This window comes from Pinus tabuliformis, chromosome 9, assembly GCF_031772625.1.
Source record: "Pinus tabuliformis cultivar Carrire ecotype Pingquan chromosome 9, CPIR1, whole genome shotgun sequence".
Taxonomy (NCBI): domain Eukaryota; kingdom Viridiplantae; phylum Streptophyta; class Pinopsida; order Pinales; family Pinaceae; genus Pinus; species Pinus tabuliformis.
The window spans coordinates 1,941,477,122-1,941,488,816 of record NC_142307.1 but is presented as its reverse complement, the minus strand read 5'-3'; the positions used below and the strand labels follow the sequence as shown (position 1 = coordinate 1,941,488,816).

The 11,695-nt window shown below is 37.2% G+C and overlaps 1 protein-coding gene across 1 annotated transcript; it reads right to left on the bottom strand.

Annotated features, from left to right (window-relative positions):
* Nucleotides 1-5,865: 5,865 nt before the first annotated feature.
* Nucleotides 5,866-10,115, bottom strand: LOC149156738 (chitinase-like protein 1). The gene is made up of 4 exons (XM_089438499.1): nt 9,956-10,115; nt 9,488-9,854; nt 7,206-7,359; nt 5,866-6,659 (listed from the first exon to the last, which is right to left on the bottom strand). The coding sequence occupies exons 2-4, from the start codon at nt 9,834-9,836 to the stop codon at nt 6,251-6,253; spliced, it is 912 nt and encodes a 303-aa protein (XP_089294625.1). The 5' UTR covers nt 9,837-9,854; nt 9,956-10,115; the 3' UTR covers nt 5,866-6,250.
* Between the last annotated feature and the right edge of the window lie 1,580 nt (nt 10,116-11,695).

Below are 11,695 nucleotides of genomic sequence, written 5' to 3'. Positions count from 1 at the left end.
CCTCCACTAATTACCCATTCTCTTAAATCTATCCATATATAAAACCAAACATACCTTTATCCCATCTATCTACATTTGTGCGTGACGCAAAACACATCATGCATCGACTTTAATCTCCAAAAGTTGACACAACTCCCATCTATTGCTCAAACCTATCTGCATTTTGTGATACTAAACATGGAATGCATCCCGAAAAGTGGAGACAGCTCCAAGAAGGCATTTGCTTAGTATATTTTTAAACTAATATATCAAACCTGTCAGCAATTGTGTGATATGTTATCACTTAGAACTATAAAAATTTGCATGTAATTGTGTCAAATTGTTTTTGTTTTATGTTTCTTACTTAGGGTTGGAGCTTTAAAGGTGTTTAATTTAAATTATACTCTAATCCTATTGGTCGTCCTCCACCATCATGGTTTCATAAGCCATGTCTTGTCATATCCTAGTCACCGGCTCTTTCCGTGATTTCGCAGCGCAGTGTCTTATTGGTCAGTTTCGCAGCGTAATCATTGTTCAGCCATTCCGCAGCGCGTCATCATTAAGCCGTTTCGCAGCGCGTTATGAGAATTCAAAACTAACCGCGCTGCGAAATCGTAGATTCGTGCGTTTGGCAGCGAATTTTTCCCAAAGTGTCAAGTCTGTTGATGAGTCATCAATTCCGTCCTCTCATGTCAGTCATTAACCACAATTCCACCAATAGATTTGTAGACATGCACAGAAATATCATTTAAATGGATTTTATCGTGCATGGATCTTTATGATGATCGTAAACGATGCATAAGTGATCAGCGTGTGTGATGATGTATTTGAGTTTTCAAGCGAGCCTGTTTCCAAGCGAGCCTGATTACAAGCGAGGCCGAGTCAAAGAGAATTGAATCACCATTTTAACTGAAGCTGTTGGTCATTCTCTGTGCGAAGATTTCAAAAGCAAAATGGAGAGGAAAGAACATAAATCTGGAAGATGTCAGATAACAGAACCTGAAGGTTTAGACCTCGCATTAAGAGATGAAGGCGTGAAGAAAGCATTCAAAGATGCTGGGTGTTGGAATTTCTGTAAGAAGCTGCAAGGTGGCCATGCTCAGGTAACAAAAGATTTTGCTTTAAACTTCACCGGTTTAAATTCTAAAATAGTTATGTTGGAAGTTCAAGTGTCTCCGGAGGCAATAGCTGCTGTAACTGAAATCCCAAGAGGGGGGCAAGAATGGTTTAAGAATTTTAAGTTCGATATGAATCCATGCAAAGAGTTTTTAAAAGAGGCATATGTGAATGAAGACCTAACAAAAGCAGTGCCTAGAAACTATGTCAAAGAGCATTATGCCCTTCTTCTCACCTGTATTCAGAAGTACTTGACCTGTGAGGGAAGATACAATAAGGTCTACTCTTATCACTTCAAGTTGCTGTTACATTTTACTGGTAAAGCATCCATAGACATTCCCTTTTACTTGTTTCGCAGTCTGAGCAAAATGTGTGACAAAGTGCAATTAAGAAAGGAAGACTGTGAAACATCTTTGTTTCACCATGGTTTGGTTAAATTGTTAGTTTTGGATGGTCTCCAGAAAATAGGTAGAGACTGGAACTCGTTCATTTTCATGGTTGGTTTCCGAAGTAAAACAGGTCTTACTCCACAGCCAGTTAGAGAAAAAGAACAATCAGTCGAAGAACTCACGCTAGCTGAGCTTCAAAAGGAGGCAAAAGATAAAAAGAAAGCCAAGTCACAGTTAAGAAAATCAGTGAAGCCACTGATCATTAAAGAACAACCTCAGCCATCAGCAAAAGAAGAAGCTCAGCATAAGAAGACTGTACCTGGACCAAGTGGATCCGAAACAGTGTCAAGAGTAAGGACAAGGAGCCAAATAAGTAAAGAAAAAGGCAAAGCATTAGCTGTTGAAGAAAGCCCGGTATCTAAGGCAAGCCTGAGTGATTTGTTGGAGGCCATTGAGTTTGAGCAAATTGAACCGGTGCACATTGAACCAGTACACATTGATTTGACACAGACATCACCAGAAAGCACCAAGAAGTCTAGGGCTTCAAAAAGATTGAAGTTTGATGAACCAGGTGCAGAGTTCAGTTTCAAACCAAGAAGACCTATTACAAGGAAACAAGTGAAGGAAGCCAAGGAATTGCCCAGAACAGAGGAGGCAGAGAAAATTAAGCAAAAAGACACAAATACAACAGTTATCATATCTCAAGGAGGTAATACTATAGCTGTAAGGAACCTGTTAGAAACAGCCAAACATGAGATTACTAAGCTGAAGAATACCACTAGGGAGTCTGCAGTCAGGTATGCAAATTATCGTAAAGCTGTATTGAAAGGAAGTGAAAACCTAGTAAACCAGGTGGATTCAGTAGCTGATGTTTATACATGGACAGTTCCCGCAATTAAGGAGGCTAAATTCATCAGAAAGATAAATATGCGTTTAAGAGCCGAAAACAAAGCTATGAAGAAGAGGATTGAAGACTTGGAAGCACAGCTAGGTCAGTGGAAGAAGGTTGAAGACTTAAAGGCCCAGCTAGACCAATTAGCTGATAAATGAAGTTGTTGTTCAAAGAAAGGTTTTGTTCCAAATTTTGGAAAATTTTGCTTAGTTTTGTTGTTTTGAGGACATGTATATCCCTGCTATATGTATCAAAGATCAAAAGGAGTTTTGGCAACCAAAGATCTAGGCGGTAAATACCTCAGGAAAAAGACAAGTTGTTTAAACACTTCAGCAGTTTCGTAGCGCGCTACGAAACTGCTGTAGGTGATGTTTTCAACGCAAAAAGACAGTTTGGTGATATGTGTGGGAATCTTCAAAAGGAGACACCTAAAGGACATCAAAGAGACCAGATGAAGCCATCACAACTATTCAGATCAAGACAGCTGTACCTTTAAAAGGTGGAATGCTTTAACTCAAATTTGAAGTTTTTGTTATAAAGCCACTTTATTACCAGTCATAGGGTATGGAATAAGTTGCATACGGGGAATTTTGGCTTGCACACTTGGCCATTGATGAAGTCTCCAACACATCAGGAACATGGTGGTCTCCTATATTTTGGGGTTATTTAAAGGGCTAAAATGTGCTGCTATATATTCAAAGTTATGGAGGACTAGAACCGAAAAAACAGGGGATATCACCTAGCATCACTGAGCAGATTAAAGTATTCAGCATCCGAGGCCAATATGGAGCTTTAAACGCTCATCTCAGCCATCTCAGCCAAACTGTAAAGAGTCCAGGTGTCAAAGAACAAAAAGGAATCTTTCTACGAAGAAGATAGTGTTAGAGTTATAATCAAAGTAGAACTCTTTAGAACTCCACTTAGCATTAATTGTATTTAATAGTTTGTTGTAAAGCAGATAGGTGTCATTAGTGACAGTCATCGAGCTCCCCTCATGCTGGAGGAGGAAGCTCGAAGTGGTTAGAATAATGTTTCTATATATAGCTGAAATATCTATGTAATGAGGGTTGGATATTTGAGAAAACATAGTATTATTTTGGCTTGTGTAAAAACTCAGTTTCAGTAATACAATTTGCTGCTTTTCTTCTCAGGATTCATACAGTGTTTCAATGCTCAAGATATGTGGTTTTGCTTTATCCTTAATGTTTTTACAGTTGTATAAATACACAATCACTCAGAATTCACTTATGCTGCTCTGATTTCCTGTGTGTATTTGTAAGCTGAGGTTTTCTATGAGATGTGTTTTGAGTATTTAAACATCACATGCCCTGACTTCTATGTATGAGTAGTGTTATAGTTTACTGAAGTATGATTAACTCCATAAGCCCAATGGAAGTCTTTGTAATGTCTGTCCAGCCAGCATGTTTGTTAAATTCACCTTACAAGAGTTAGCCATCTTATCAATAGTCAAAATCAATAACCTTTTGAGAGAGTCCTCTCAGGCTAGGGAGGCTAATCCTTAGTCAAAAGATTGGTCTGAAACAGTTACACAGAGTCTACCTAATCAGCAGCCCTTCAGTGCTTGATTTTGTGATAACATGATACAAAATAAGAAATCATTGCCTGCTCTGGGCATGGAGGCTGGACAATTTTTGCGAATTTGAGAGTGATGCATATACAGAAAGAACAAAAGAAAAAAACGTCGGGGTCACTGCCATCTAAAATTTTGTGCCAAAGTAAAATTCTAGTTTTAAAAACCGGAAGCAGTTTCGAATCTGCTGCCTATCTATCCATGATTCAAACTAAAACCAGATCAAACCGGATCAAACTGGATTCAATAAATCAGAATTAGAAAAAATATATAAAATAATTATTTTTAATGGAAAAAACTTGTTTTTAAGATTACAGACCATGATTCCAAACCATTAGAGACAAAATATAGAAAGTCTATACCATATAAAGGTGCATATATCAAAATGATATCATCAACAAAACACCAAACCATTAGAGACAAAATATAGAAAGTCTATACCATATACCATATAAGGGTGCATATATCAAAATGGTATCATCAACAAAACACATAACCAATGAGTCTCTAAATGGCCTCTAGTGTCCAAAAACAATGCTAAAATGAGGCTCTAAATGGCCACCAGATTCCAAAAACAATGTCACAACTCAAGCTACTAGGCCACTAGCCTACTACAAATCACTGATCTGATCACTCATCAAACTCATCTCCAATACTACACATGTAATCATCTCCAAAAACAACATAAACATCATCTAGCTCAGAGTTTGAGGACTCGTCAAACTCCTCTCCAGCCTCAATAGTAGTACTAACAGTAGCATGAGAAACAACACTAGGCCTAACAGAACTAGAAGCATGAGTTCGTCAAGCTGCATGACTATTGCTTCCCTCAAGAGTCACCGTGTGCCATGCTTGGTCTTGGTGGTTCACTTCCTTCAGCGCTTAACTCAACTACTAGATCTGCATTGGGGTCAAAACCCCCATATCCACTAGACAGCTCCAAACCAGCTCCAAGATGGCAAAGAACCTCCTAACTTGTTGTTGCTGATCCAAAACTCAATGTTGCAGAAGTGTCCAAGCTCTCATATGCTCACAAACACTAGAAATCAAATGTGTGAGGCAAATAGAAGCTTAGGCATCATCTTATCAGCGTAGGCAACATTTTGGTACCAAACCCAACTGGTTTGGTACCCAATCGTCCTGACCAACCAATGAATCGGATTTGTTTGGCCTGTTTGATATCTCAAGGAGCTAACTGGCCGGTTTGACCGATTTTCGGTTCGACTGGACCGCCTTTTAAAACTAGAGTAAAACGCGGCATGGTCCTATAAAGAAATTCCTAAATCGCAGCAATACGCACATCACTACAACAAACACACAATACATAATAGGCCAATTAAGTATAATTACGAGTATACTACATTGGAAAAACGAATGCACTGTTTACTAGGAAACCTTAATCTCTGAGGTTTAAGTAGTTATCACATAATATAAAAGACTTTCATCTTCATAAAACAGGTTCTATTTGAAGTGAAAATGGCACTCTTTATCGGAAAGAACAAACAGTAGTTATACTTTCAACAATCCCCAACATCCAATTTTCTGTAGTGGCGGTGTTACTCTTCTCAATTTCGAATTATCATATATATCCTTATCCTATAAGGCAGAGTCTCACATAACTTTGTTCTAATGCAACAGTATGCAGTATTCAACCAAGCATCTAAAAAATGATAATTATTAGGAAAAATTGCATGCATTATCCAAGACCCAAAGTTGGATGTACGACTCGTAGAAGACATGAAATGCATTGTTAAGAATATCATGATATAAAATCAATTTGCAGTTACTATTGGTAAATAAAATTAGCATATATGTTACTCTGCAGAAGCACTAGTAACAACCTTTCAAAAACAACACAAAGAAGGAAAGACGAGACTAATTCTATGGATTGAACGATATTCAAAAGAATGATAGATGTTTATACAACGATATATGTTTATACAGATATTTCAGGCCTCGGCAATAGCTGGCTTGCACAAAATAACAAATAACATATTTTGATCATGTGATCCACAATAATTAAATTAAGTCGTTGCACAAATAGCGTCTTAGAAAGCGCTGCTGGTATATTTTACATAACCGGCAACAAACCTTATCACAATCACCTACAAATAGGAAGAGAGAGCCATTCTATTATTTCATCACTGAACGGAACCAAACTTCCTAACTGTGAAATAAAGAGCCTAAACAATACACATAATGGTCAAAGGCATGCTCCTTTATTTACCCTACTAGCAATTGGATCAAGGATGGCCTTGGATAGATAAAACTACAGACTGCCCGCTAACGAGAGGTGGCAGAAGTTGATACAGGGTTAAGAGGAACTTGCTCGCCACAATCAATATTATCACCGGCTTTTTCTCGTCCAACGCCCAGCAAATCAAGGAAATACAGGTAATGTGAAATCCTGTTGTTCATTGCCTCAATATCCCCTTTCCCACACTCTAAACCCCCATTTAGAACATTGATGACCATTCCAAAACCAGGGAGCCTATATGATTGAGTGTCATTTTTGGTTGGTTTCCAGTTACCCACAAATACATCATGAGCAGAGGGCTGTTTTGGCTTGATGGGATTCATCCACCTCCACATTGCAGTTAGAAATCCTATCGTGGCATTGTTTGACACCATGTCTGGATAATTAAGCAAATCAAGTTTCAGTGCTTCACCAATCGGTCCATAGTTAAAGTTCCTGCATAAACCAAAAAGACCAAACAAATGAAACCTCTACTGCTCTGAATATAATCATGATACATCAAATAATAAAAATCAGAATATAGCTACGATCCGTGCATCCGTCCATGAGACGAATGGAATTGACACCTTATATCATTCTGAAAGTGACTTAAAAAAGAGTATAAATAACCACTGGAAAGCACCATCGACAAACTAACCAGTATCGCAAATACAACTTTTCGGATGAAAACTAATATACATATTAAAAAATAGAGAACTTAATTACAAACCAAATTCAACCATGGTCTCTTAAGAAAAAATTAAGAGGAATCAAATATGCTACATAATCTAACACAGTACACAACTTATATGCTAAATAAATGTAACACAGTACATAAATACGAGAGTAAAAATGGTATCAAATACAATAAATGCTACTGAAAACTCTAGCATAAGTATGCCTAACAATATAATTTCTACTATACAGTGAAAAGAAACAAGATTTGCAATATGCAAGCTTCCCGATTTTTTTAACGGCAAATTCACAAAATATACAACATACCAGTAAATAGGCAGGGCACCACGTCCATGGTAACTGGCTCCTGGAGCGCAAGGGAATAGATAATTTTGATCACAGTAAAGCTGGTCCGGACTCATTTCTTCTTTGTAGCACAAACCCCAAGCAGTTGGACCACCAGTAGCAACATTGTAACCACCTGTAAATCAAATCTGTAAGGTTCCTTTAAATAGACTATACTTCTTGGCCCTAAAAAATAAAAAGTTTCTTCCAAATTACCTTATTCGTCACATTCCACAACTTAACAATAATAAGATCAGCAGAAATGCTTTAGAACCTTTTTTTTCAGAAAAAATAAAAAGCACGTTTTCCCCACACTAGGTCACATTCTTTTCTCAGACTTCATAATAGGGGTTTAAACTCTGTAACCATCTAGCTTAAAAAGAAATGCATTTCACACATCATCTAACACATGGACTTTGACAACTTCATAATGGCAAAATTCCATGGGTCATTGTCATTTCTTCATCATTTAATCAGAAATACTCGAAAATCTGCTATCCATTTCTTGCACATATGAATAAGGGAAAGATATACAGGGGCCAAAAAAGTAAATGCACTTTGCACATCATCCAACACATATTCTTTAACAACTTCATACTGATAAAATTGCACAGGTAATTTCTTCATCATTTAATCAGAAGTACTCGAAATTGTTCTATCCATTTACTGCATATATGCATAAGTGAAATATGGTATAGTAACTAACAAAGCAAAATTAAACAAACAGAAATGAAACAACTGCATCCACAATAACAGGTGCACAAGGGGTGAATTGCAAATATTAATGCCCCCTCATGACCAAAGAAAAGACAATGGGTTCGAGTGCAGTCAGTACAAATAGCAAAAAAGGAGTGCCTATAGCCCGTCTTTTAAAAAAGTAAACAGCTAAGGATGATAAAATGGGGTTAAATAGAAGGGTTTAACCAGTGAAGAAACGCGTGAGATCCCGACGTTATTTTAACGATTCCTTGGTTATCTGATCAAAATCAGGTCGGATCTTTCAATTCGTTGCAAAAATGAGATTTCAACAATCGCAAACTGCAATCTTGAACTAGTTCCAGGGTTCTGAAATCTACCAAAATATTCAAAATTACAATTTGAACAATGCAAATTGCAGTTTCAACAACTCATCTACCAGCCTCCGGTGGAAACAGGGCACTGTCCCCATATCAAAAGCCATGAAAGAAATCATTTGATTGTAGTAAAATGCAATCAAATATCCAAGCTATTATTCCAACAACTACCAGTGTTGTGTTTTCTACAAAGACGCACACCACCTTCTCTTCTTTTTCGGGGCGGCTCTGGCTTAGATGTTAGGTTTGCTGGGTATATATTCTGTAATTGTCATTCCGCTGACAAGGGGGCGGGGGGGAGGGGCGCAGAGGGAGGTGAGGGCTCTGGCTTAGATGTTAGGTCTACTGGGTATCTATTCTGCCATTCCGCTGACACTCGTCCCATTGAGGTGAGGAAAACCATAGCAAGAATGAAATCTTAGTGGGTGGCTTAATACTCCATCGACCTCACAGGTAAACCAACTCATACATTGTGTCTTACTAGCACCAAGAAAACCAAGGTGAATTTTACAGATTGAGTGAGGATGGAGCTGATCCATCAACTCTGCGTAACAATGCATTGAATGTAGATAATGCATTGAGCATGGAAACTAACACGGATGACAAACCCATCTAAACCCAGGTCGAATATTCGAAAATGTAAAGGTCGAGGATGAATACCTTGAGGAGTCAAGACAAATGGAAGATATCAAATATTGGAAATCAGATATCCAACCTCAAGGTATATCAAACCCAGGTGTATGTGGCCTCTGCTTAGATGGGTTTCTGCTCATATAATTCGAAAGAAATAGAAGACGGCCATGATGCATGATTTAAGGGCATTTTTTAGTGAAATAAAACGCTGAAACAATCCAATGTTCACAATAACCAATAACCACAACTTGCAAACCTTACACACATTGAAACCCTTAAATGACCCGGCCGAGTTATATCCGTATGAGAAATATAACAATGTAGATCTTCTTTAAACCAAAATAAAAGGAAAATGGTGATTTGCTAATCCATAGTGTGAAATAAAAACGCTGAAACAATCAAATATTCACAATAACCAATAACCACAACTTGCAAACCTTACACACATTGAAACCCTTAAATAACCCAGTCGAGTTATATTCGTATGAAAAAAATAACAATGTAGATCTTCTTTAAACCAAAATAAAAGGAAAATGGCGAGATACGGTTAGGTGTTACATGAAGTTTCAGCTGCAACATTGCCAAGGAAGGCTGCAAGCTCCTTCTGCTGCATCAGCTGTCCTCCAGTAGTACCAAATCCTATGCCCTCGAACTGTGCAGCCGCGTTGATGAAGGAATAGTAATCCCAGAAACCCACCGCATGAGCCACCGGGGTATTCCTCTTGGAGAAGAGTTCTTCGAAATTGTCCACTGTGAAAATTTCCGATATAGTCTGGTTGCAGCAATAAACCCCCTTGCATTCCCATCCCTTGTCGCAGATCTTCATTTTCTTCTTCGACGCCAGTGAAACATTCAAACACAGTGCCAATGCCAACAAAACAACCAAACAAATCCTTCCCATCGCCATGACAGGCGAGATCTCCGCCTGCAAAACCAATTCAAAAGCCAATTCTAACAGATCTATCAGAGAAACACAATGCAGTAGAAAAACAGGCACAGACACAGAGATTCTGGCTAGAAACCCACCAGATCTAGGAAGATTTTGAAGCTTAATGCCAATATTCAGGGACCTCTTCTTCTTCTTGCTTGCCTTTTATCGAATGAGATTCGATCTCGTGACTTCACCCAGAGCGTGGGTTCCTTTGGCGACCGACAGATCGCGTAATTCGACCTCAATTTACCGCAATACCAAGTACTGCCGGTGAGTTGAAAAGGTGATCAACCGCCGACTCGCCTTATAGACGCATGGAGTTTAAACATAACCGAATAAGCCAGGCTGTTTGAAAGGGACCTTGTGCCAACTTGTTTTGTCGGAAATATTATTTGGAATTGATATAAAGTATCCTCCTCAATAATGTTGAGAAATGAAGCTTAAAAAAATTTATTTTTCTGGAATTTTGGTCTAGCAAAGAATCTTATTAGTGTCTTACTATTTATAATTTAAACATTTAATTCCAATAAATTAAGTCAAATTATATAATTAAGCATTTAATTCCAATGAATTAAATAAAATATTTGATTTTCTAAATTTTTATTTAAGGAATTATGATAAGTTTTATTCAAAATTTAGTGCTTCAAAACTTAAGAAGAAGTGGTTGGAATTGAAAATAATATAAAATTATAAATATTTTAAATGATTAAGAGTTTTATTTTTGGGTTGGATTGGATGTTTTTATATATTTAAATTGTAATTTTAATAATGAAAAATTATAATTTAATCAATAATTATAATTAGATGATCTGATTTAATAATAATAAAAAATTCAATTTAAATTTTATATTTTAAAATTTTGTTGAAAAATTTAAAAAAAATATTAAATATTTTTTTTAATAAGAAAACAAATTAATAATCAAATCAAACACTTGAGTAAGAAAATAGATTAATAATGTAATAAGCGAAAAATTATTTTCCAAATACCATCCATATATAATTTATAAAACATAATTATATTTATATATATGGGATAATTAGTTTAAAGATTTTGGATTTAATGGTGAAAATGTCTTAGTTTTGCATTATTGGGCAAGAATTCCCATGAGAGTCTAACTTGGGGTCATGCAAATACATTGAGGTAGTGGTCAAAAGTGTGGTTGCACCCAAAAGACAATACTAAATGGTTTCCTTTTGTTGCACCCAAAGAGACTATATTAAATGGTTTTGTGATGTGTGCACACATAAGTGGATCAAAGCCCACCCTCATGTCTAGCACACATTAAGTGGATCAAAACCCACTCTAATGTCCTCCTTTATTTGAAGTCAATTGAGTTTAGCTTGGGTGGTTGGGCAGAAGAGTTGTTAACCTTCTCACCCAAGTTCAAGTGCACTCTTAAGTGAGTATATGTTATGGGTTTTCTTGGTACCATCAACCTCTCTCTTGCCATCACGCTGAGAGGGAGGTTGACTTTAGGGAGGTTGACTTTCTTCATCAGGTGGTCCCCAAAGCCAAAAAATTTAAGTCAATTGGGGTTATCTTGGGCATTTGGGCAAAATGGTTGTCATCTTCCCCATCCAAGTTCAAATCCTCGTTAATGACATGATGAGCTATAATGTCTTGCTAAATATTGTTTCCATGGCTTTGTTCATTTGAAGATTGTTGTATTGGCTTCAAGCCTTGTGAGCTCATAAGTGAGTATACATGTGGGCTAGCCTATATTGTTGCCATGGCTTCATTCTTATGAATATTGTTGTATTGGCTTCAAGCCTTGTGAACTCTTAAGTGAGTATACATGTGGGCTACCAACAACCTCACGCTATGGGCTCGCTAA

Coding starts and splice junctions, on each gene's coding strand:
- LOC149156738 (XM_089438499.1), bottom strand. CDS start 9,836: ATGGCGATGGGAAGGATTTGTTTGGTTGTTTTGTTGGCATTGGCACTG. Junction 7,360..9,487: donor TGTTGCAGCTGAAACTTCAT/GTAACACCTAAC, acceptor TTTGATTTACAG/GTGGTTACAATGTTGCTACT. Junction 6,660..7,205: donor GGTGCCCTGCCTATTTACTG/GTATGTTGTATA, acceptor TGGTTTATGCAG/GAACTTTAACTATGGACCGA.